The sequence below is a fragment of the Gallus gallus genome, chromosome 2 (genome assembly GCF_016699485.2).
Source record: "Gallus gallus isolate bGalGal1 chromosome 2, bGalGal1.mat.broiler.GRCg7b, whole genome shotgun sequence".
NCBI lineage: Eukaryota > Metazoa > Chordata > Aves > Galliformes > Phasianidae > Gallus > Gallus gallus.
This window is the reverse complement of record NC_052533.1, coordinates 60,229,196-60,248,891: the sequence shown is the minus strand read 5'-3', so window position 1 is coordinate 60,248,891 and position 19,696 is coordinate 60,229,196. Positions and strand designations below refer to the sequence as shown.

The window sequence follows — 19,696 nt, the reverse complement described above, 5'->3', positions numbered from 1 at the left end:
CCGCCGACTTCCGGAATCGATCCGCCGACTTCCGGAATCGATCCGCCGACTTCCGGCCTTGCCTCTTGGCGCCCAGCGGTTCGCAACCGCCGCCCCCGGCGCTAGCAGTCAGAGGCGGACACGGGAGCTGCCGGCTCCAGGCTTTATTGGCGCGATCGGGGCCCGCCGCCTCGCCCCGCCCCGCCCGGCTCCGCCCCCGCCGCGCCTCAGGCGATGATCTCGGACTCGTGCCGGGCCAGCGCCGGCGGCAGCGTGGTCCCGCAGGGGCCCTCGAAGTGGAACCTGGAAGGAGAGAGCGTGTGAAGGGCGGGGAGCGGCGGTGGGAGGGGAGGGGACGGGACGGGACAAATATAGTAGGGGAGGTTCACTTTGTCTCTAGGCAGTGTAACCGTTCAGAACAGGACGACGAGGGCGGAGGGGGTCAGCCTGGCGAGCAGCTTTACCTGAACCTGTCTGTAGCGGGAGTAGCTTCCATGTTGAATTCCGCCACCGGCACTCCTCTGGCGGACACCTGGGGGGCAAACATGGCGGCGGGGTACACCACGGAGGAGGTTCCCACCTGCAAAGCCAGCGGCAAACGTTAAAGCAGGTAAAGACCTGACAGAAAGGAGAATACACAAGGCAAGGCAAACATCCTCACCACCAAGCAGAGGTCGCATAGGTCGAGTTCCTTCTCCACCTCTGTGAGAACATCTGGATCCAGGGTTTCACCAAACCACACGACGTGGGGACGAAGAAGGCCATGACAGCCGTCTTCCTCGCACCTATTGAACAATTCCAGAGGTACAGCATTATATCTCTGACATGAACACCTCCACCTGCACAGTGGCAAAATGGCTCTCATTTAGGATTGGACAAGGCTTCCTTCCCTCTCTCACTGTTCACATTCCCAGCACTCCTCATGCTCTCCTGAGCACAGGTTGTTGAACAGTCATTCAATTCAGAGACATAAGTGCTGTGTCTTACTCAGCTCCTGAAATGCGTGAAACTCCCAAGAATTTGATATGTGCTACAATCTCCACCAACTTGAACAGAAACAGTCCAGCAGGCTCTTAAGAAGAGAGTGGGCCAGGCAGAAGCATCACAGCAGCCCCATTTCCTTAGGAAGGAGATAAAAAATGTAGTAGTTCCTTGCACCCGCAGCTAGCCAAGGTAAAGCTTTAGCCACTACAAAAAGCGCCCTGGCTTATTTAGAGCCTGCAGAGGACCACTCCATGGCTGCACACCAGCACCCTATCACATGCTGACCAACAGCAGAAAAGCAGAACCTGCAAAGTAGCAGCTTACTGTGCAGCAGTTTCTTAGTGCAATTCTACTGCTCACTACCCAATCCACAGACTTTGGCATGTTTTGAGTTTGATGCTCGAGTACACAAACATGCAATTCCTTTAGCACTGTGATAAACTTGTACACACTCCCACTGTCTGGTGCCTCCCAAGCACTAGGTTTAGATATCAACTCTCCTCCCAGGTGTTCAACTCCTGTTGAATGTATATGTGTCCTTTCCAAAGTATAGGAGCAGTAATGAAAGAATTGAGATATAAGAAATTTTAAAACGCTAGCAGCAAAAAAAAAAAAAGTGGATACATACTGAGGAAGTTCTTCAACAGGAATTGCAGCATCTTCTATTTCTGGATCTGGAGCCCTGAATTTACAAAATTGAAATATATATATTCAAACATATAGATAAAGTGCATATTACAGATTGCCAAAAGCTTCGTATTTTCTCCAATCAAGAATCTTTGCAACTTTAGTCAACTTAAAAATCTACTGAAGCCCTAACTTAGCACACAGAGGGCAGGCAGGCTTCTATAGAGTATTATCCCAGAGCTGAACAACAGCAATTAGCTTATCAAAGTCTGACAAAGGCACAATAAATATTTATGAAGCTATCTAGAGATCTGGGACTAAAACTGTAAGTATATGCACATGCCTTCCCTCCCCTCCCTTTTTTTTCTTCTTTCAACAATGCAAGGAAAAAAAAATCATGGCTAGAAGGAGGCCAAAGGGCTCTTCTGCAACTTGAAAAGAAATCATGGAAACTAATTTTCCTGCATTTCAAGACTTGTAATGAGAGTCTTGCTGTTGAGCTGAAGCACAAGAGTGACGAGGTGCTCATGAGAGTCAGAACAGGACAACCCGTACCCTACACTGATGACAGTCCGATAGAAGGAATAAACCTATGATTAAAAATACTGGAAGACAAAGAGGATGGGAGTGAACACCCTTTCTCAAAAAGTCCAGTAAGCTGACGTCCAATATGAGAGTTCCAGACCATCTGAAACTATTTTAATTCAAACATATATAATGTTGTACTAACTAAAGATTAAGTTACTCATTCACATGCCTTACCTCGCTTGATATCATGGGCTCTAACTGAAGTTACCCAAAAGTATAATCACGTTTCAAAACATCTATGTAACATTTAAATACAGAATCATAGAATCTCAAATGGGAAGGGACCCATAAGAATCATCAAGTCCAACTCCTGAATATTATTATTATTAAAGAAAAATGAAGTGCTTGGCTAGAACTCCTCTATGCTCCTGTAACAGCTCCTTTCCTACTGAAGAGCAGACTGAGCAGAAAATACTGGGAGTTTGCAAGGCAGATGGATTACCCTTTCCCAGCCAACGCTGGGCAGATCGGACTCTTGTAATTTGCAGTCACGTTTCCACAGTTGGTGCATCGAGTTTTAAATAAGCTTCCTGAAATGCAGAGAGAGGAAACATTACGGATCAAGTAATTGTTCTAGGGCATGACTGCATGAGCAAATGGTTATGCTTATCCCAGACAGCTTTTATTTGACTTGTAGGTTGACAGCTACATGAACACACCGATTGGGTGTTGAAACCTGGCAGCATTATGATTGTTATTTATAGAGTGCATCCACTCCACATGTTTGTTTAGCAACCAAAGACAGCCATAGTCAGAGTAAAGCACAGATCAGGCACCGCAGAACCAGAAACACCCTTTCACCTAAAAGGCCACAGTGAACAGCAGCAGCTGTGCCTCTGAGCTACATTTTATGACCTTCTACCTCATGACGTAATTAACACACAGCCTCATTGCAGTTATTTCCGAGGAAAAAAAATCACTTAAAGCATTATCAAATGAGATCATTTCTGCTTGTGGTTAACCCCACTTTGTTTTATGCAAACTCCCCAACCCCAAGATGCACACCTCTGAACTTCCATAGAGCTGATACCACGCACTGTGGAGATGCCCAAGAGTTTAAATTGTTTAGATTTTGTGAAGAATAAAACTATGCCCATGGCTTTATCGCTGGATCCACAACTGCAAAACAACTTGTACAGGTTTCCTGTGTCAAGATCACAAATTAATGGTGGGAAATCCCATTGACACCTTTTGTAATATGTAAGCATCATAGTACTGAAAGGCCAGCATGGGGCTTTGCCTTGGGAGACTTCCACCCTGCAAGGGGCTGGAAGAACAGGGCAAGGAGAAGAGGGGGCAGGTTTGCCTTGTTCCTTCCATCCCACACCAATTGCCTCCAAAAGCCCCACTGATTTGCATGCACTGTCCCTGTGTAGCACTCCTCTGACACCTTGCTGGAGAGCAAGAGGGAATGAGAAATACCATGAACTACAGGGGATGGAAGAGGGAGTGCCACAGGGCATAGAAGAGAAAGGTATGGAAACATCACGTGTTTCAGGACCCTCCTTCCTCCTGCAGCTGAAGGCCTGCAATGGGTGGGGCCTCAAAGGAAAGGACAGGACACAACAAAGGGAAAGCACCAGGGCTGGAAAGACCTCTCTTGCCCACATACCTTTTGTTTGTAGCAATACCAGTGTGATGCTGTCATACTGCTGAAGCCCCAAATTTCACTACCTGCATGTATTCAAGTGGCAAAACTGAGCAGGTGGGAACGGAGAACCAACTCCCATGTGCTGTCCATTATGTACTGTCCAGAGTCCATTAAAAAGAAAGCTAACAAACAAAAGGAGGCTATGAAGTGCCCAAAACATCTTCCAAAAGAGAACAGGGTGATACTGTAAATAACCTCCTGCAAGAGCTTATCACTTTTAAGACCAGTTTTGTTTGTTCTGCCTATCGTCTCGCTCTCTCTTCTCCCCAGAGTTTTGCTGTCCTGCAGCAGACAGGGAAGCGGATTCTTACCGTGAATTTCCAGGAGGTGCTTTGTGCCTGCCTTCCTGTGCAGCTCATCGATGTTCTGGGTGATGACCACCACGCTCCTGCCTTGTTTTCTCAGTCGCTTTTCACACTCAGCAATGGCGATATGTGCAGCGTTGGGATGTTTACTCAGCATGACCTCGCGGCGGTAATGATAGAATTCCCACACGCGGGAGGGGTTGCGTGCAAACGCCCCGGGAGTGGCCAACTCCTGAAAGAGATGCAACGCTTCATTCTGCTGACAGAAGTGCGGGAGAATCCCTTTTTCAGGTGAGGGCCAACAGCACACTGCCAGTCTGACAACAGGATAACCGAAAGCAGATTATTACAGCCAGATGCAGCTGACAGGAACAGAGCTCAGTAGCCCATCTCTTATGAGAATGACAGCTCAAAATAGCTTATGGAATGAGGAGATAGCTTCTATCAGTGACATGATACCTGCTTCATTCCGTGCTGCCCTACCAAATCAGCAGAAGTTCAGTGCGGTACAAAGGAAAATGAGATGTTTCAATACGTGCAATTTTTAGCATTCAGAACTCATTTACAGAGCAGCCATAAAACTCAGCAGTGTGTGGATGTTTTTCCTTTGCAAGCAGTTTCTTACCTGACTTAGTTTAAGCATAACGCTAACCAAGCCATATCAAAACCAAAGCCTAATGTCACCTTTATACATCATCCTAAAGAACAACAAAAACATGAAGAGAGCAGATAGGGCTGCAGTGTTTGGGTAAGAGTTACTGATGGTGACCTTGAAATGTGTAGTACCAGAGTCTCGAGGCACCTGTACTGCTGTATTTTATTGCTTGCTGCTGCACCACTGCACACCTCAGAAACCAGGATTAAAAGAAAACCAGGTGCTATCTTTGCAACTCTCCTTTATTATTTTTATAACATTTTCCTAAGAGTTTAAAACACGAAAGGGATACAAAACCAGTGAGGGTGTCCAAAGAAGAGCAAGCAGCTAGGCGACCAGGCAGCAGAGCGGCACAGCAGAAAGACGGATCTGTCTGCATACACATCAGCTTTCTGAAGCAGTTGATTAACCCAATGACAAAACTACTCCCAGCTTCTTCTGACTCTTTGCACGCACATCCCTGGCTGACAGAAGAGCACAGCTGTGCAGACACATGCCATGGGTACGTACCTGGGCTTGCCACTTTCTCCAGAAACCTCCGGCCCCTCTGAAGGTCGGAACGCCGCTCTCGGCGCTCACACCGGCTCCGGTAATGATGGCGATATGCTTTGCTTTGGCAAACACTTCTCGGAAATCAGCCATATCTGTTCGTGGGGCAAAAAGATGAACAATTGTTCCAACAGGTATGTTTTTACATAAGACGCCATACAGTGCTGCCAAACGTGCATGCAGAAATGGCATTTGCATGGAATTTGAAGGGCAGTTCTTGGAGACCCTCAAAAATAACGTATGAGCAAACCCAGTAGGACAACAGATATTCAACTATGGGTACATGCACTATTTGAAAGACAAGATGCCTTAAACTAAAACCGTACGTTAGATGCTACCACAATAGCAATGCCACCACCATTCAGGAACAGCTTGCTCCCTAACTGTAACAGTCAAAATGAGATTGTAAAGGAACCTCCTTATCTCAGATATTAATTTTAAAGTAACAAATTTTAGAACGACAGAATGGCAGAGGTGAGAAGGGACCTCTGGAGATCAGCAGGTCCAAGCCCCCTCAAAGCAGGAGAAAACTCGAGGGTGCCCACGCCCGTGTCCAGGCAGTTTTTAGAGACCTCCAAAGAGGAGATTCCGCAGCCTCTGGGCAGCCTGTACCAGTGCTCCATCACTCCCGCGGCACAGAACTGCTGCCTGGTGTTCAGAAGAAATCTCCTGTGCTCCAGTTTGTGCTCACTGACTTGTTGTGGTGCTGGGCACCTCTGAAAAGAGCCCAGCTGTGATTTCTTTATTATCCCCAAGCCAGGCACATATACACGTTGGTAAGAAACCCCTGAGCCTCCCCTCTTCCAGACTGCACAGCCCCAGACCTCTCAGCCCCTCCTCATACATCAGCCAGTCCAGCTCCTTATTGCTTTTGAGACCAGACCCATCCCAGCAGGTTGTGCAGTGGGGAGCCCAGAGCTGGACCCAACTCCCCAGGTGTGCATCACCAGGGCTGGGCAGAGGAAAGGACCACAACCACCTCCCTCCACCTGCTGGAGGTGCTCTGCCTGGTGCAGCCCAGGGGGCCGTTGGCCCTCTTAACCAGATGGGCCCATCTCTGGCTCCTTGTTACCCAGCTGTCTACCAGAAGAATGTGCAGGGCTTTTCCTGCAGAGATGCTTTGCAGCAGGTCAGCCCCAGCGTGCCTTGCTGCCAGAGGTTATTTCATATTAAGGCACACCTTCAGGCTTCAAAATATATACACATACGTCTTTTTAACTGCTGCTAGACTAAACAAGGCTGAGGTTACCTAACATGCAGCTCCCAAACTACCACAAATGCTCGAGGTCCTCCGTAATTCTTGCACAAATAAATCAGGGTGAGTTTCATTGCTCCTTAGAAGCACGAAGAGGAAGCGCAGCTAACTAGCATGCATCTCTCCGCACAAATTATAAGTACTAAAACCATGTCGGCAGGCAACCACACGGTATATTCTGAGTTTCCAGCCCAGCTTAACCACCGCCCAGGAGAGTAAAGCAAACAAACGCGTATCTTACTCGAACTCGGCCGAGCCATTTCCCAGCACCAGTTCGGTTTCTTTGGAGCAGGTTTCAGAGCACCGTGCACCTGGGCGAGCAGCCTCCGGGCGGCACACTGAGCGAGACACATCAGCACCGCTACGATGCGCTGGCCTAAGGAAACACACGGGAGAGACAAGCGGGTCACCAAGGGAGGGCACTGCTCGGAGCTCCGTGAGGGAGAGAACGGGCTTCTCAACTGCGGGTCGGTAGCAGAGCAGACCGGAGGAAGGGGAAACCCCTAAAGATGCGATGACCGCTTTTCGTGGCTTCGTTTCCCGTTAAGCACGTCAGTCCTGTTCCGAGACCTTCCGTTCATGGACTTTGTGCCGTGTTTCACTTGTTTTGCGATGTAAAACGCCGCAGCCCGGAGAAGAACGGCCCCTCGCAGGCCGCCCCGCTCGGAAGGCACGCGGGCAGCCCCGGCGGGACTCACCCTGGGACTCGGGGTGAAGCCCACGCGCGGAGCGGCCCCGAACCGCCCGCGGGCCGGGCTGCAGCCGACGGGAGGGACCGCAAGGGGAAGGCACTCGCGGCTCCCGGCCCCTCCCAGGGCTCCCGCGGCGTTCTCTCGCCAGCTGGGCCCGGCCCCGCTCCCGAGCTCGGCCTCGCCGCGTACCCACCTGAGGGCAGGCGGAGCGCGGGCCGCTCCTCCGCGCCGCTGAGCCCCGCCGTGCGGCGCCGCACGTCCCCGGCCCGGCCCGGCCCACCTTCAGCCCCACGGCACCGAGGAGCCCCGCCTCCCCTGCGCGGCTGTTTCTTTGCCCGTCGCGCAGCGGCAGGGGGAGGCGCGGCTGCCTGCGGGGCGGTTCTGAGCGGCTCTTCGCTGAACGCCGCTGCGCTTCCCGGCTGTAGTGACCCACGGAGTGCCGCGGAGCAGCCAAATGCCGCTGCAGGGACAGCAGGCCGAGGCCCTGCCTCAGAGCGGGGCACGTCGCCCATTAGCAAAGTCCCCGCGCTTTGCTTTACTCGGACATAGCATCATATCACAGAATGGCCTGGGTTGAAAAGGATCACAATGATCATCGAGTTTCACCCCTCCTGCTACGTGCAGGGTTGCCAACCAGCAGACCAGGCTGCCCAGAGCCACATCCAGCCTGGCCTTGAATGCCTCCAGGGATGGGGCATCCACAGCCTCCTTGGGCAACCTGTTCCCAGGAGCTCTCGCTGAATCTTCACAAAGGATTTTGGAAACAAAAACCTGCCTAACACACTGAGAACACAAAGCAAGGGCCATTGGACCAATTTAGCACTGCAGCCATGCTAATGATATAAGCAATATCATTCCATCAGGGGCAGGTGAGTCCCTGCACTGGCAGTGCATGCTGGCAGCTCAGACCAGAAATAGGTTGGCAGTCACTCAGTCAGCATCACAGTTAGGGCTGGTTTGTTTTTCAATATCTCAGTCTCAGCGTGGATCATAGATCCTACTTCTCAGGCTGTGTGTTTTAATGCTGGTTAAGATCATGTTTAGAAATGAGGAAAGCCAGCTTGCAGTTGGACAATCACCATAGCACTTGCTACTGGTTACAATGCTCAGGACAGCCACTGCTGCTCTGGCACTACCAACAGAAAACACACTTCTCACTGTGTGTAGCAGAATTAGAGGTGCACATCAACCAGAATGCCCGCAGTTTCACATTACTTCATTGCACTCATTACATACACTCCTTCCAACATTTACCTAGGACAAGATGTGTCAATATGCCAACTTTGCAAAAGGAAACGTCAGAATAGCACCGGCTAAGCCAAATGTTCATGCGAACAGCTTGGCTTCGGTAGGTTTCTCTGCCATTTATAGTCTGTATGCTCCAGGAAGCACTCCAGTGTTTCTGAACCAACCACGTGTTCTGTATTCTTAAAGGCAGCTGACGCTAACCTGGTATAAATTCCATAAGAAAATGGCCACATTAACTTTCAAAACTGTTTGTAGTGGCCGAGGACAACTATTTATGTAAATGTTCATGCACACACATGTATTTTTTCAAAAGCTTTATAAAAAGGTTAAAGTGACATCTAAAATTAACTTCAAGATACTTGACAGTGTTTTAGGGTCATCTGTGCCTGATAAAATACTCCCGTGTAAACAAGTTTTTCCATTACGGTAATTTTTTTTCCAGCAAGAATCGTCGTTAATGCATCACAAAAGCAACTCTGGGTGGACTCCAAAAGCATGAAAAAGACATCTTCTGCAAAGCCCTTCATTCCACCAGAATCAACTAACGCAAGCACGTCGGTATCCTGTTTCAGTGCTGGCAAAGGCCATGTCAAGGGCAAGCACGACACACTGCGCCTGCTCCCTTGGCACAGCACCTCCCAGCTGCCTGGATGAGGGATGTACGTCTTTAGCAGTGAGTCTGCCTTCCAGGAACTTGCCCGCTCTCCCCGGCCCACAAGCTCTCAGTGCCTGTGCCGTTCCCTGGCAGGAGTCACCCAGCTCTGCTCCCCTGAGCAGGGAAGGCAGCAGGTGAGGAAGGTGTATCCACACGGGCTGCGCTCATCTTGTGCCACAGGAGCCAGCCAGCGTTCATACAGGTTAACATCATCAAGTGCTCCACTCCCATTGCAGTCCTTCAGCATTTTTACAAAGTATTTTGCATCTGAGCACCATCAGCTAGTAATGGCATTAAGCTTCTTATGTGACCGTGGAACCTAAATGTATCAAATATAAGCAAAACGATGTCTTTAAAATCCCAAGTAAACAGTCTGTATTCTAACACGCAATAGGTCTGTACCAATTAAATACAGCATTGGCAGTATATAAATTACAGTTCTTTACAGTAAATAGTAACACACTAGAGTCCGCTTACTGTACACAACAATCAGAGAAAGAACAGCAGCTTGTCAGTAAGGTCCCAGGTATCTCAGTCACTCACTTGCTCAGAACAAAGAACAGGTACAGCAGGCCACTCACGTCACTCATTTTTTACCATGTTACTTTACAAACACCCAGAACACTTGTACAGGCATCTACAGTATCTACACGTGGAACAACCTTCGTAGGAATTCATGAGCACCAGACACAAATCCCTCCATCATTCCCATTATTAACATAAACTTTACAGATTAAAATTACTTTCGCAGGTTCTATTTCATCTTGATAATAACCAGCAAGTAACAAGTGCAAAGTCTGCAGTCACAATCCATCTACTGTGTCTTGTTTCCCCGCTTCCCCCCCACGCCCCAACCCCCCCCCCAGACAAACCCCAAAGTGTTGTCCTATCACACCCTTGCAGTAATACTGTTTCTGCAGTCAAACTGCCCGGCTGGTTTACGGTAACACACAAAATACCAGACTAACAGCTTCGGGCATTGTCAGTCACCTCGGTACAATGCCAATTCAGCACAGTGGCAGGCCTCTAGGAAGACAAGAAATACGAAGCAGTTGGATATTTCAGTGTGCTTAAACACAGAACATAAGGCTGCTTGGTGCCCCACGACTGAAGGGAGAATGGCACCACGTTATCAGTTAAAACATTTACAATAGAAAGATATAAACAGCAAACGTGTCAGTCTAAAACGAGTTCTTTGGTAATGAAAAACAGCAAACCGCAGTCTTTTTCCAAACACGGATTTACAGCCTGTTTGTCCACAATAAAATATTTTTAGTTGCTTAAAATATATCTCCCATGTCGATGCGTAACAAATAGTCCAGTACCTCCATTATCTACACGTCAGCTTTAACTGTATTTTAGTGTGCAGCCGTATCTGCCCACTGGCAGACAAACTATAGATACACATTCATATATATATAATATATATTATTTATAAAAAAATTAGAGAAGTCGGGGACCCTAGAGAATACGCGTTCTGTATGGACAGATTAAAATGTACAAGAGCTTCAAAAATCCATAAAGTTTTCCACACAGTGATATGTGTAGTAAGTGCAAAAATACTGCAGTTCAGTTAATCCACGATTTCCTGTTCTCTTGTTTCCTAGAAAAAGCAGAAGCCGCCGCATCTCCCGAATGACAGAGGCCTTCTCCTGCTTTGGGAGTGGATGACGAGCCCTGAAGTACAGAACTCCTCCGTTTCTCTGAAGTGGAAGACGCCTGAGACCGTGAAGTGCTACTGCATTTCCTCGTGGATGCTGGTGCCTTACTGAGGCGCCCGGGGCGAACAAACACCCCGTGCCGTGGTTTGCAGTGGAAGTACTCTCTGCCTTTGACAGTCCCGTCGTGCTTCCCTTCAATGAAAATAAAGGCACAGAATTAGTTGTTGGGATGTTCATATGGTCATTAGACATGGAATTCTAGTACTGAAGTGTGAATCTCCCTGTCTGTGAAAGACACAAGATCTGTAGCTGTGAGTGCTTAAGTCAGACAGATACCAAGCACAAGGGTGAGCAAAACCTGGAAAGGAGGCCTTGAGCTGTGACCAAAAAAAGATTTCCTAAAATATTATTCTAATAACTAACAGTTTAAAAAGTCACACATCTGTTCTTTTTCAAAACAAATTACTCTCAAAACAATTACTTATGAAGCTTAGAACTTATCTGTCAAACTTGTAGTTTAAGTGTTAGTATCTATTAACCTGCTAAAAAAGCCATCTTTTCAAAAGATCTGAAGACGTTTTCTGCAGGAACCTCTTAACATTTACAGAACATGGGCTCTTTTTCAGACCCCACTAAACAGAAGTCAAAGGAAACCCGTGCACTGTAATTAAGTCTTTACCTAGTAGAAAAAGAAATCTCTCTGAAAGCTACAGGCAGCAAACTCATTTGACAAGTGGTGTCCATTGCTACCACTGCCCATGAACATGCAAGTTGAAATATATCTGCTAATTTTAAGCTTTGCTTATTTTTCTGATCTATAAACAGACGAGTACCAATGGGAACTACTATGACATGCAAAGCATTATTTTGCATTAAGTAGAAGAATGAGGCTTTGAGACAGTTAATAATCTTTATCAAAGCATCCCTATAAACAGAAAGCCCAGAATGCTGTGTTTCAGATGCCAAGTGATCAGGAATGGTGTGGTGAGCAGGACTAGGGAAGTAATCCTGCCCCTGTACTCGGCAGTGGTGAGGCCTCACCTCGAGTACTGTGTTCAGTTTTGGGCACCTCAGTACAAAAAGGACATTGAGGTGCTGGAGCAGGTCCAAAGAAGGGCAACAAGACTTGTGAAGGGCTTGGAGAATATGCCCTGTGAGGAGCGACTGAAGGAACTGGGGCTGTTTAGTCTGGGGAAAAGGAGGCTGAGGGGAGACCTTATTGCTCTCTTCCAGTATCTGAAAGGTGCTTACAGTGAGAGGGGGGGTTGGTCTCTACTCACTGGTGACAGGTGACAGGACGAGGAGAAATGGCCTTAAGTTGTGCCAGGGTAGGTTTAGTTGGATATCAGAAAAAACTTCTTTAAAGAAAGGGTTGTTAAGCACTGGAATAGGCTCCCCAGGGAGGTGGTTGAGTCACCATCCCTGGATGTGTTTAAAAACCATTTGGATGTGCTGCTCAGGGACATGATTTAGCAGAGGGTTGTTAGAGTTAGGGTAGTATGGTTAGGTTGTGGTCGGACTTGATGATCTTGAAGGTCTTTTCCAACCTAAGCAATTCTATGATTCTGTGATTACAAAATTGGAAGTTCTTCCTGAGAGTGAACAGAGTATGGCTATAATGCAACTTTAAAATAGATCATAGTAACATAGATAATCCAGAGCATACTCAGCCTTACCTAACTGAACGTTTAGTTCAACTCCAACCCAGACTCCAGCTGAAAAATCCACCGTTCCAACATATCTCACTGTGCCCACCTTATTGCTTCCAACACAGACTTGTTCACCCACTGCCACCCAGCTAGGCAAGACATGGGCTTGGTCTGCAGAAGCACTGTCTTCACAGTCGGACCCATCCAAGTGGTCCTTCCCAGTAAAATCATCTATGGAAATATCAGGATAAGTCTCACAGTCTGAAGTCTCTTTTACTAACAAAGGCCTTCCCACAGCATTTGCAAGCTGATTGCCTGCTGCTGCAGAGCCCAGCTGGCCCCCACACGCGTCCTGCTCCTTGTCAGTTCCTAGGGATAACTCCGAGGTGCTCACTCCATTGGAGGATACAACAGAACAGGGTTGTGGAGATGCTGAGTGGTCAAAATCTTTTCCATCTTCGACACCCATAAACTCTGTAAATGAGTGGTCTTCAACAATCTCCATTGTGTGCTCAACCGTAGCTTCACGCGCTGAAAATTCAATTGCATGACAGGTATTTCTGCCATCTGAGGAGCTCAGAGCTGAAAATGATCCAGCTCTGGATAACTGCTGAGAGCCTTTGTCAGTGGCATTGAGGGACAGTGGAACTTGTTCTGTTAAGGCACTGTTTTCGTTCAGTGGTAACGCAGGTAACTTTTCTCTCGTTAACTCCTTTTCTGCCTCACAAAATTCCTTGTTCAAAGAAGATCTTATATCATGTGCAAGAGATGATCCTGAAGGGTCATTAGAGTCCAGTTCCTTTGTGTGACAGGCTAGCTGGTCTGTGCTATCACTACAGGGAATAAGCATGTCAGACAGAGTAGCGTTAGAGGCACTGTGGGAAAAATAACCACTAGTGATACTGCTAGTGGTGGGGCTGCGGGATACCTCTTTCTCAAGAACACGTGAACTCATGAAGTCTGATTTAGAAGAAAACCACTCCCTGTTTTCCAGGCTAGCATTGTAAACACTGAAGTCAGCAAATTCCTCTGGTACATAAGGTCGGAAATTTTTAAAACTTTGTGGACTTGTCAGTTTCTTATGAATGGCCTCCAACTCACTGTCTTCCTCCTCAGAGTCCTGCAAAAGAAGAGAGCCAAGTGGTATTAGCAGCCTATAACAGTGAAGTTGTCAAGAAAATTAGCTTTACTTGATTTTTCCCTTCTGAATATGGAGATATATGTGTATCTAGCATTCCTTAGCTGAAGAACAGAAGCTCCCTCTGAAAAGAACTGTTGGCAGCATAACCCTATCCACATTATCTGAGCCATTCAATTTTTAGAAGATAAAGATTAGTTCTAAATAGTCCAGAAAATATAAAGCAATATAGTTTGGCATAAGGAAAGTTTACATTAAAAAGTTAGATATTCTCATATTTTCATCACATTCCATTTTTGACAGCATTACAAAAAATTTCTGCCCATTATTTGAACTTATTAAACCTACTGAAGATATTTGATAGAACCACTTGACTATCTAACAAAATGGATACACAGAAACAGAAGAGGGCTAAAAGGGTCTCCACTGCAATGCTGATTATTAAGAACTATTCTGCACAATGAGATTTTCTATTAATCTCATACCAGTAAGGCCAAATAGTATTGCTCACTCCTAGCTATCACACTTGAACACATTCACAATGCTTGAAAACAAAGGCAAAAAAAATCCTCAAGGAAGCATTTATGTGCATTCATGTACATGTTTGGAGGGAAATACACGACTAGTTAACCTGACAGAATTTGGAAGCAGCTCCCCACATTTCACTTTGAGAAAGAGCAATGATACGTGGCGATTAACCCAAATGTGACTTTCACAGAAAGCACGTGAAGCTGAGAACAAAGGGTTTGAGGACGACAGTTTGTCAGGATGCATCTGAGAAATACCCCAGCAACATGGTCATGCAGCTCTCCTCAGTATAAAATAGAGTAGGCATGACTCCACATCCAGGCTTTTCAAACACTTCATTTCTTCACATACATACGTGTGTATTTGCATGCATGTGTATGAACATATGGATATATAATGTGTGTCCACATATATAGACAAATGTATATATAAAATGATTAGTTTATTATAAAGTTCCAAGAGTAATATTAAAAAAAAAAAAAAACACACCAAAAAGCCTGTTGAAATATATAAAAGTTTAGAAGAACTTAATTGCCTATTATTATATATTTGGTCTTAGAATTACCAACGTTGGAAAAGACCTCCAAAATCATCCAGTCCAACCACCCACCTACCACCAGTATCTCCCCATTAAACCATGTCCTTTAGTACAACCTCTAAACATTTCTTGAACACCTCCAGGGATGGTGACTTCACCACTCCCCTGGACAGCCCGTACCAATACCTCACCACTCTTTGGAAAAGAAATTTTTCCTAACATCCAACCTGAACCTCCCCTGGTGCAACTTGAGGCCATTATCTTTTGCCCACTCATTAGTTACATGGGAGAAGAGGCTGACCCCCACCTTACCACAACCTTCTTTCACATAGCTGTAGAGAGCAATAAGGTCTCCCCCTGAGCCTCCCCTTCTCCAGACTGAACAATCCCAGTTCTCTCAGATGCTCGTCATAAGACTTGTGCTCCAGACTCTTCACCAGCTTCACTGCCCTTCTCTGGACACGCTTCGGGGCCTTGATGTCTTTCGTGTATTGAGGGGAAGAATCTGCCCTTTTTCCCCTCCCTCCCTCCCATTAAGTATTTTTTATGCATTAAGATTCCTGAAGAGCCCTGTCTCCTCCAGGATGAACAGTCACAGCTCTCAGCCTCTCCTCATATGTCAGATGCGCCAAGCCACTAGTGATCTTTGTAGCCATGCAACGAGACTCACTTCACTAAGTCCTCATCTTCCCTGTACTGCAGAGCCCAGAATTGGACACAGTATTTCAGACACAGCCTCAGCAGTGCTGAATAGAGAGCAGGGATCTCCTCACTCAGCCTGCTGATGATGCCCAGTACACTGTTTTCTCTGTTGCAAGGACGTGTTTAGTCTGCCACAAGCAACCTTGGCTCACGGCCAGCTTGTTGTCCATAAGGTCTCCAGTGTCCTTCTAAGCAAAGCTGCTCTCCAGCCTGTCAGCCCTGAGCATACATTGGTCGTGGTGTTATTCCTCCCCACATGTAGGACTTTGCATTTCTACTTGTTGAATATGATGATATTCCTCTCTGCCAAGCTCTCCAGCTTGTTGAGGTCCCTCTGAATGGCAACATAATTTTCTGGTCTATCAGTTGCTTCTCCCAGTTTCGCATCACCTGCAAACTTGCTGAGGGTGTATTCTGCCTAGGTCATTACTGAAGATGCTGAGCAATACTGACCACCGGTAATTCAGACGGAGACTAAGCCACTTGTTACATGCCCCCAAGAAGTTTCTGTGCTTCTGACAGTTCTCTTGGCCCAACTATTCAGCCAGCTTTTAATCCACCTCAGTGTCCACTTATCCAATCTATACATGCTGGCCTGTCTATGAAGATGTTATAGGATGCGGTGTCAAAGGTTCTGCTAATGTCAAGTCAAATAACACTATTCTCCCCTCATCCACTAGGCTAGTCATTGTACTGTAGAAGGTGACTCATAAATCCATGACTACCTGATCACACTCTTGTCCTTCAAGAGTTTAGAAATGCAGATCGAGGATTTTCTCCATCACCTTCCCACGAATGGAACTGAGGCTGATGGGTCTGTAGTGTGCTGAATCTACGTGCTCTCTCCCAGCTTCCACGACCATTCAGAGAGAACTGAGAGCAGCCTCACAATAACATCAGTTAGCTCCCTCTGCACTCATGGTGGATATGCATATGCAGTGTAAGTGCTCCTCAAACTGGTGGCCCTCTGCCAAGGGCAAACCTAACTTGTTCCAAACTTTTCCTTGAGTCTGGGGGGTCTGAAGTTCCTGCAGGCTGGTTTTGCAGGTACATACAGAGGTAAAGACAACACTGAGACAACTCTGCTTTCTCCAAGACGTTTGTGACAAGTTCCCTCATCCCATTCAGGAGCACAATTAACTAAAACATCCACATAGGCATATGTTAGGCAACATGTGTCTATGTGACAAGATCTCTGTTCTAACTTGGAGGGTTGTTTTTTATTCTCCTCATTTTCTCTCCCAAAACAAACAGAAAGATGTTCTAGCTGACCTCATTTTTCTTTTATCGTGCATTTTTGAAGTGACCACTACTCACTGGCCCTTATCTGTAAAAAGGCCTCATTTTCATTCCTGTAACATTCAATTTGTATCAAAAGCTCACAGTAGATATAACTCAGTCTCACTATCCATACAAGATAGCATCTTAAGTTGAATAGAGATTTCCAACCACATTAAATCTTTGTTAGCAGGGCAATCAGTATCTGAAGATGTCTAAGTTGTCTAACTCTATCTGACAAGTCCAACCAGATTTCGGACTATTTGCTCAAGTTAACGGCGTGGCAGCTTTTGCTTGCAACTTTTTATGTATATAATTTGGATTTAATTTCAAACTATTTATTTCTCTAGAGAGGATTGATAGTGCAATGAAATGGTACACAATAGTTTTTAAAATGACTTACATTATTGAAAGCTCTGTTCTTTTGGTCTGAAATCTATAGGCAGTCCCTTAAAAGGAAAGTGCAAAATTCATACCCACTTTATTGAGACCACGAATACCTTTTCAAACATTAAAGCACTCTGCAAACCATCTTTTTTGCTTATTGAAGTATCCCTGCTACTCATCTCTGATGGATATTTTCTCAGTTATTCTGCTTACTCCTTCTCTTTCAGCCTTATCTTGCAATTTTTCTGCATAGAACAAAAGCTTTGTAGGTGGGTTTGAAAACACTACAGATTCTAGCACTTATTAAATATGCTGCTTGTAAGATGGTACAAGAACCCTCCAAATTGTTACATACTTTGCAAAGGAAGTATTTCCTCTGGTGGTTAGTAAGTAAACACCCACTTAAGACCAAGAGGCATTTTTATAACAGTTTTCTGTTGCACCTTAGAATCCTGCAAGATGTCTCACCTAACTGAAAAAGAACTTTAGGGGACACAAGGATCACGCTCACAATCCATGTGGATAAAAGGCAATGAAAATGAGAAACGGTTTTGCAGACACACAGACATCAGCAACACAATCAATAGAAGACTAATAAAGTCACATTGCCAGTAATTAATAGTTTGGGGGTTATCTAACATCAGAAATCCAAAACCTAAGTTACAGAGATGCAGTCTTATTCCTAAATTACGGTATTTCCTTTCAAAGCACCTCTTGAGCCTCCTGATGGAGAAATTCTAAAAGTAAAGTGATTTCAGGGCTGTTTAAATTCCTGTGGATTTCAGCTGTGGAGAAAAAAGAAGGAAATCTTCTTGTACTGCTCAGGCCGCCGGAATAACCGAAGTATAAAATGTTTGAAAAACTGATAAATAATTTGCAAGCACCTCCCTAAGAGATAATAGAAAAAACTATTATATAAAACAGTTTTAAGGACTGATAACATTAGGAATGTCTCAGAAAGAACTAAGGACAGAAGATGGCAAGTCAGGATTTAGTAATAGCAGAAGCAAAGTAAGCAAGAACTCCAACAAAAAGCAGTTTTCAAATTCTTGCTTTGTAACAGTAAGTTACTGAGTAGTGACCTAGTTTGTTACTCATTAAAAAGTACTTAAGTTTTCATATCCCTGAATTATAGCTCTGGAGGATCCTCAAAGATGCTTGTTCCTGTTGTACTTTTTAATTTAAAATTAATAATACTTGTTCAAAATTAATAATACTTATTTGGTGGTTGCACCACAGTTGCTTCAATTTTCACAGCATTAAGTTGATCGCCCACTGAGGGGATTTGCTTCTACACAGAAAAAAAAAAACAAACAAACCAATTCTGAGACGCATAATTACAGGCAGTATGCAAATATGATCAGTATAAAAACATGACTCTGACCTTAACATATTTCGCTGTACTCATATTTTAGAGAGGGATGTGTCAAACTGCTTTGGAACAGTGGCGTAGTGTAACACGTGTGGAAGTGCCACCTGAAATTGTAGGTTCAAAGCTGCATTTAAGGCCAAGTAAAGAAAAACTTTCTGTAAACCACTTAAGCCCTCTGCCTTTGACAGATGGTTTGAATATTCAAGAAAATGTTAAGATCAGGGTCAAGCATGTGAAAAAGGCCAAATATTACTCTTATGTTTACCTAGATGCAAAATACGACTCCAGTTAAAATTACTGGACTTCTGTATGTTTAGTCACTTTGTTGTTTCTAATACTTTTTATATGCAGTACAATTTAAAAGATGCAGGAAAGAATCACACTTGAAGCTACATCAATCATCCAGTGATTAGATAGGAGTAAGAGGCTCTGTGCCTTGGAGCAATCATTTGGAGTACAGATAAATAATATGAAACCTTCATTTGCAATCAGAGAGGAGCAGACTGCTAAAGTTTCATGCAGAGGCATGATGCTGCCCAGGTGTAATCTCTGAACTCATTCTGAGAACGCTGTTCATCCACATGCATGAAATAATGCTTACTCCAGCAGCCCAGCTAACGCACAGACTTGTTCCAGCTCTGAAAAATGCAGAGTAGCCTGGGAAGCCTTACGACAGCTTCCTTTCTAAGAGATTAAAAAACTCAACCAATAAACAAAAAATAAAAACACACACACACACACACAAAAAAACAACCCAGAAACCATCATTTGCTAAACTCAGTGCAAAAAGCTGGAGCAGCCATCTCAGTCTCCTCCCTGTGAGCAGCTGCTAGTTCTTACCTGCCTCCTCTGTACTCATTCCAGTGATCAGACAGGAGAACAGTTATAGCTGAAATATAACTAACTCTATGTATAGTTTTTCACCTAGGTGCATCAGTCCCCTTAATATGACTTACTACGCAACCAAAGATAAATCTATGCTGAGGCAAGACAAGTCAGTGCAAGGGCATGAGCAAGCAGCTGGGAACTGAAAGTACAGCTCTTTCCAGTGCCTCATAGGCTACCGTGGATCTGAAGCATTCAGTGAATTAGTTTCAGTCTAATTGGAAAAGTCTGGTGCAGGAGACTGCCCTTTTCCAGCTCCAAAAGCTCCTGCTTATCTTTGGAAAACAGCACAGGCAAATATCCATGTTAATTCAGAGCATGCATGGGGTGGGACCCTGCTTTGATTGAAGGGATCACAATTGCCCTGAAG

At 45.4% G+C, this 19,696-nt stretch overlaps 2 protein-coding genes across 13 annotated transcripts in view; both read right to left on the bottom strand.

The window, feature by feature from the left end:
* Nucleotides 1–128: 128 nt before the first annotated feature.
* Nucleotides 129–7,561, bottom strand: SIRT5 (sirtuin 5). Of its 4 annotated transcripts, none has more exons than XM_015275872.4 (9): nt 7,292–7,548; nt 6,835–6,969; nt 5,300–5,433; nt 4,141–4,366; nt 2,621–2,708; nt 1,592–1,645; nt 641–764; nt 444–559; nt 129–282 (listed from the first exon to the last, which is right to left on the bottom strand). In XM_015275872.4, the coding sequence occupies exons 2-9, from the start codon at nt 6,944–6,946 to the stop codon at nt 207–209; spliced, it is 930 nt and encodes a 309-aa protein (XP_015131358.1). In that variant the 5' UTR covers nt 6,947–6,969; nt 7,292–7,548; the 3' UTR covers nt 129–206. The 4 variants fall into 4 exon arrangements, 3 of the variants coding, with proteins under 3 accessions (XP_015131358.1, NP_001263293.1, XP_015131359.1); NM_001276364.2 differs by having other exon boundaries at nt 7,479–7,548; XM_015275873.4 differs by having other exon boundaries at nt 7,079–7,396.
* A 1,271-nt stretch (nt 7,562–8,832) lies between these two features.
* The window catches only part of KIF13A (kinesin family member 13A), a 113,552-nt gene continuing 102,688 nt past the window's right edge, over nt 8,833–19,696 (bottom strand). For 8 of the 9 annotated variants that reach the window (XM_040696457.2, XM_040696459.2, XM_040696458.2 and 5 more), the window contains 2 exons: nt 12,526–13,618; nt 8,833–11,041 (listed from right to left, as the gene is read on the bottom strand). In XM_040696457.2, the coding sequence (XP_040552391.1) occupies nt 10,758–11,041; nt 12,526–13,618 (1,377 nt within the window). In that variant the 3' untranslated portion in view covers nt 8,833–10,757. Of the gene's footprint in view, nt 11,042–12,525; nt 13,619–19,696 lie in introns of those variants that run through there. The other variant, XM_040696462.2, reaches the window with a different exon arrangement.